Below are 1374 nucleotides of genomic sequence, written 5' to 3'. Positions count from 1 at the left end.
TCGTACATAAAATTCACAAATCATCATCGTTCTCTTCGTCTTCGGGCAACTCGCAGGGCGCATCTTCCCCACTCGGCTCAGCCACCTCAACCACATCGCTGCACTACTCACCGATTCGCCCCGCCAAACGCACCCTAAAGAGCGACACCATCAACACATATCAAAAATGGGAGACTACCATTGAGTCCATCAGCTATGTTTCAAGTAAAACTTTGGCCATCTCAGATTATGGCTCGGATGCGGAAAGAACCAGATCTGATTCGATTTCCAACCATTCTCATTCCACAAGATCGCGTTCCATAACTCCAGTGCCGGTACCAGTGCCAGCGGCCAGAAGCGCCACCAAGGCCGCGACACCAACCAGCAGCAATAGCGCTTCGATGGATAGCAGCAGCAACAGCAGTAGCGGCATTGATAGCGGCTCGGCGTGTTATGGTGCAACTTACAAGGCAACCACCACTACTACAAGCAGTTCCAATAATAACTTCAATGGCAGCAGGATTTGTGATTCTAAATCACCGAAGCTGATTCAGTTATCGAATGGCTCGCCATTGTCGGTTAAACAGACAGGTATGTACAATATCTGTTTGGTTTTTTTTGTTTTTGTAGTTTTTTTTTTGTAAAATAATTATTTTCCATAGTTCATTTTCTTTCACTTGGCGCTCCTGCATTCATATGAGCATCTTGATTTCTTTTAGCATGTGTGTACAGAGCTATATATTTAGACTATATATATGCACCCGATGTTTATTAATCGCATTCCATATCATAATCGCTTTCATGTACATTTGTGCATTGCGTGTTTCATTTGTGTTTGTGTATAATTCATTGACTGTTTATTTCATGGTTCTAAAATTTTCGTTAATTTTCACATTCTTGCGCATACATAGTATGTACGTTAATTCTAAAGATCGGAAATTTATTTTCTTTATTTTCCACATTGGTTTTGATATAGCCATGAAGTTGATTCGAAAAAGCATTAATGTAGCGCACTATCTAATAAATCGTTGATTCGAATATCTCGGAATTTTATTTACTTAACTCCCGCCGAGAGCTTAAAAGGTCACTGTTTGTTTTGTTTCGTTTTATACTGTTAAAAATATACATATATAAGTACAAAAACTATAGTCAGCTCAAATAATTCAAAGGCCTGTTGTGATTATGCGAAAAAGTTGTATACGAATATTGGAATTTTCACCCTCAGATTCAGATTCAGATTCCGATCAAATCTCAGGGCCACAAAAATGTCAGGGTTAGAGAAAAATTTTCAGCAAAAAATTTGAAGCAAAACGAACGAATTTTCATTGCACTATTTCGATTTTGGCAGCAGCGTATTCTTATTTTGAGTTTGATATTTTGTGGTTAGATTGAAGA

The 1374-nt window shown here is 38.7% G+C and overlaps 1 protein-coding gene across 1 annotated transcript; it reads left to right on the top strand.

The window, feature by feature from the left end:
* Positions 1-81: 81 nt before the first annotated feature.
* LOC108356970 (putative protein TPRXL) lies at positions 82-1257 on the top strand (the record flags this gene model as incomplete). The annotated part of the gene is made up of 2 exons (XM_017608066.1): positions 82-570; positions 1205-1257. Coding segments are annotated over 2 exons (542 nt in total), but the record flags the coding sequence as incomplete, so codon positions are not given.
* Positions 1258-1374: the final 117 nt, after the last annotated feature.

This window comes from Rhagoletis zephyria, unplaced genomic scaffold (assembly GCF_001687245.7).
Source record: "Rhagoletis zephyria isolate East Lansing unplaced genomic scaffold, Rhagoletis_zephyria_1.1 Rzeph_scaffold_68281, whole genome shotgun sequence".
Taxonomy (NCBI): domain Eukaryota; kingdom Metazoa; phylum Arthropoda; class Insecta; order Diptera; family Tephritidae; genus Rhagoletis; species Rhagoletis zephyria.
The sequence above is the reverse complement of the archived record's forward strand: the minus strand, read 5'-3'. Positions and strand labels throughout refer to the sequence as shown.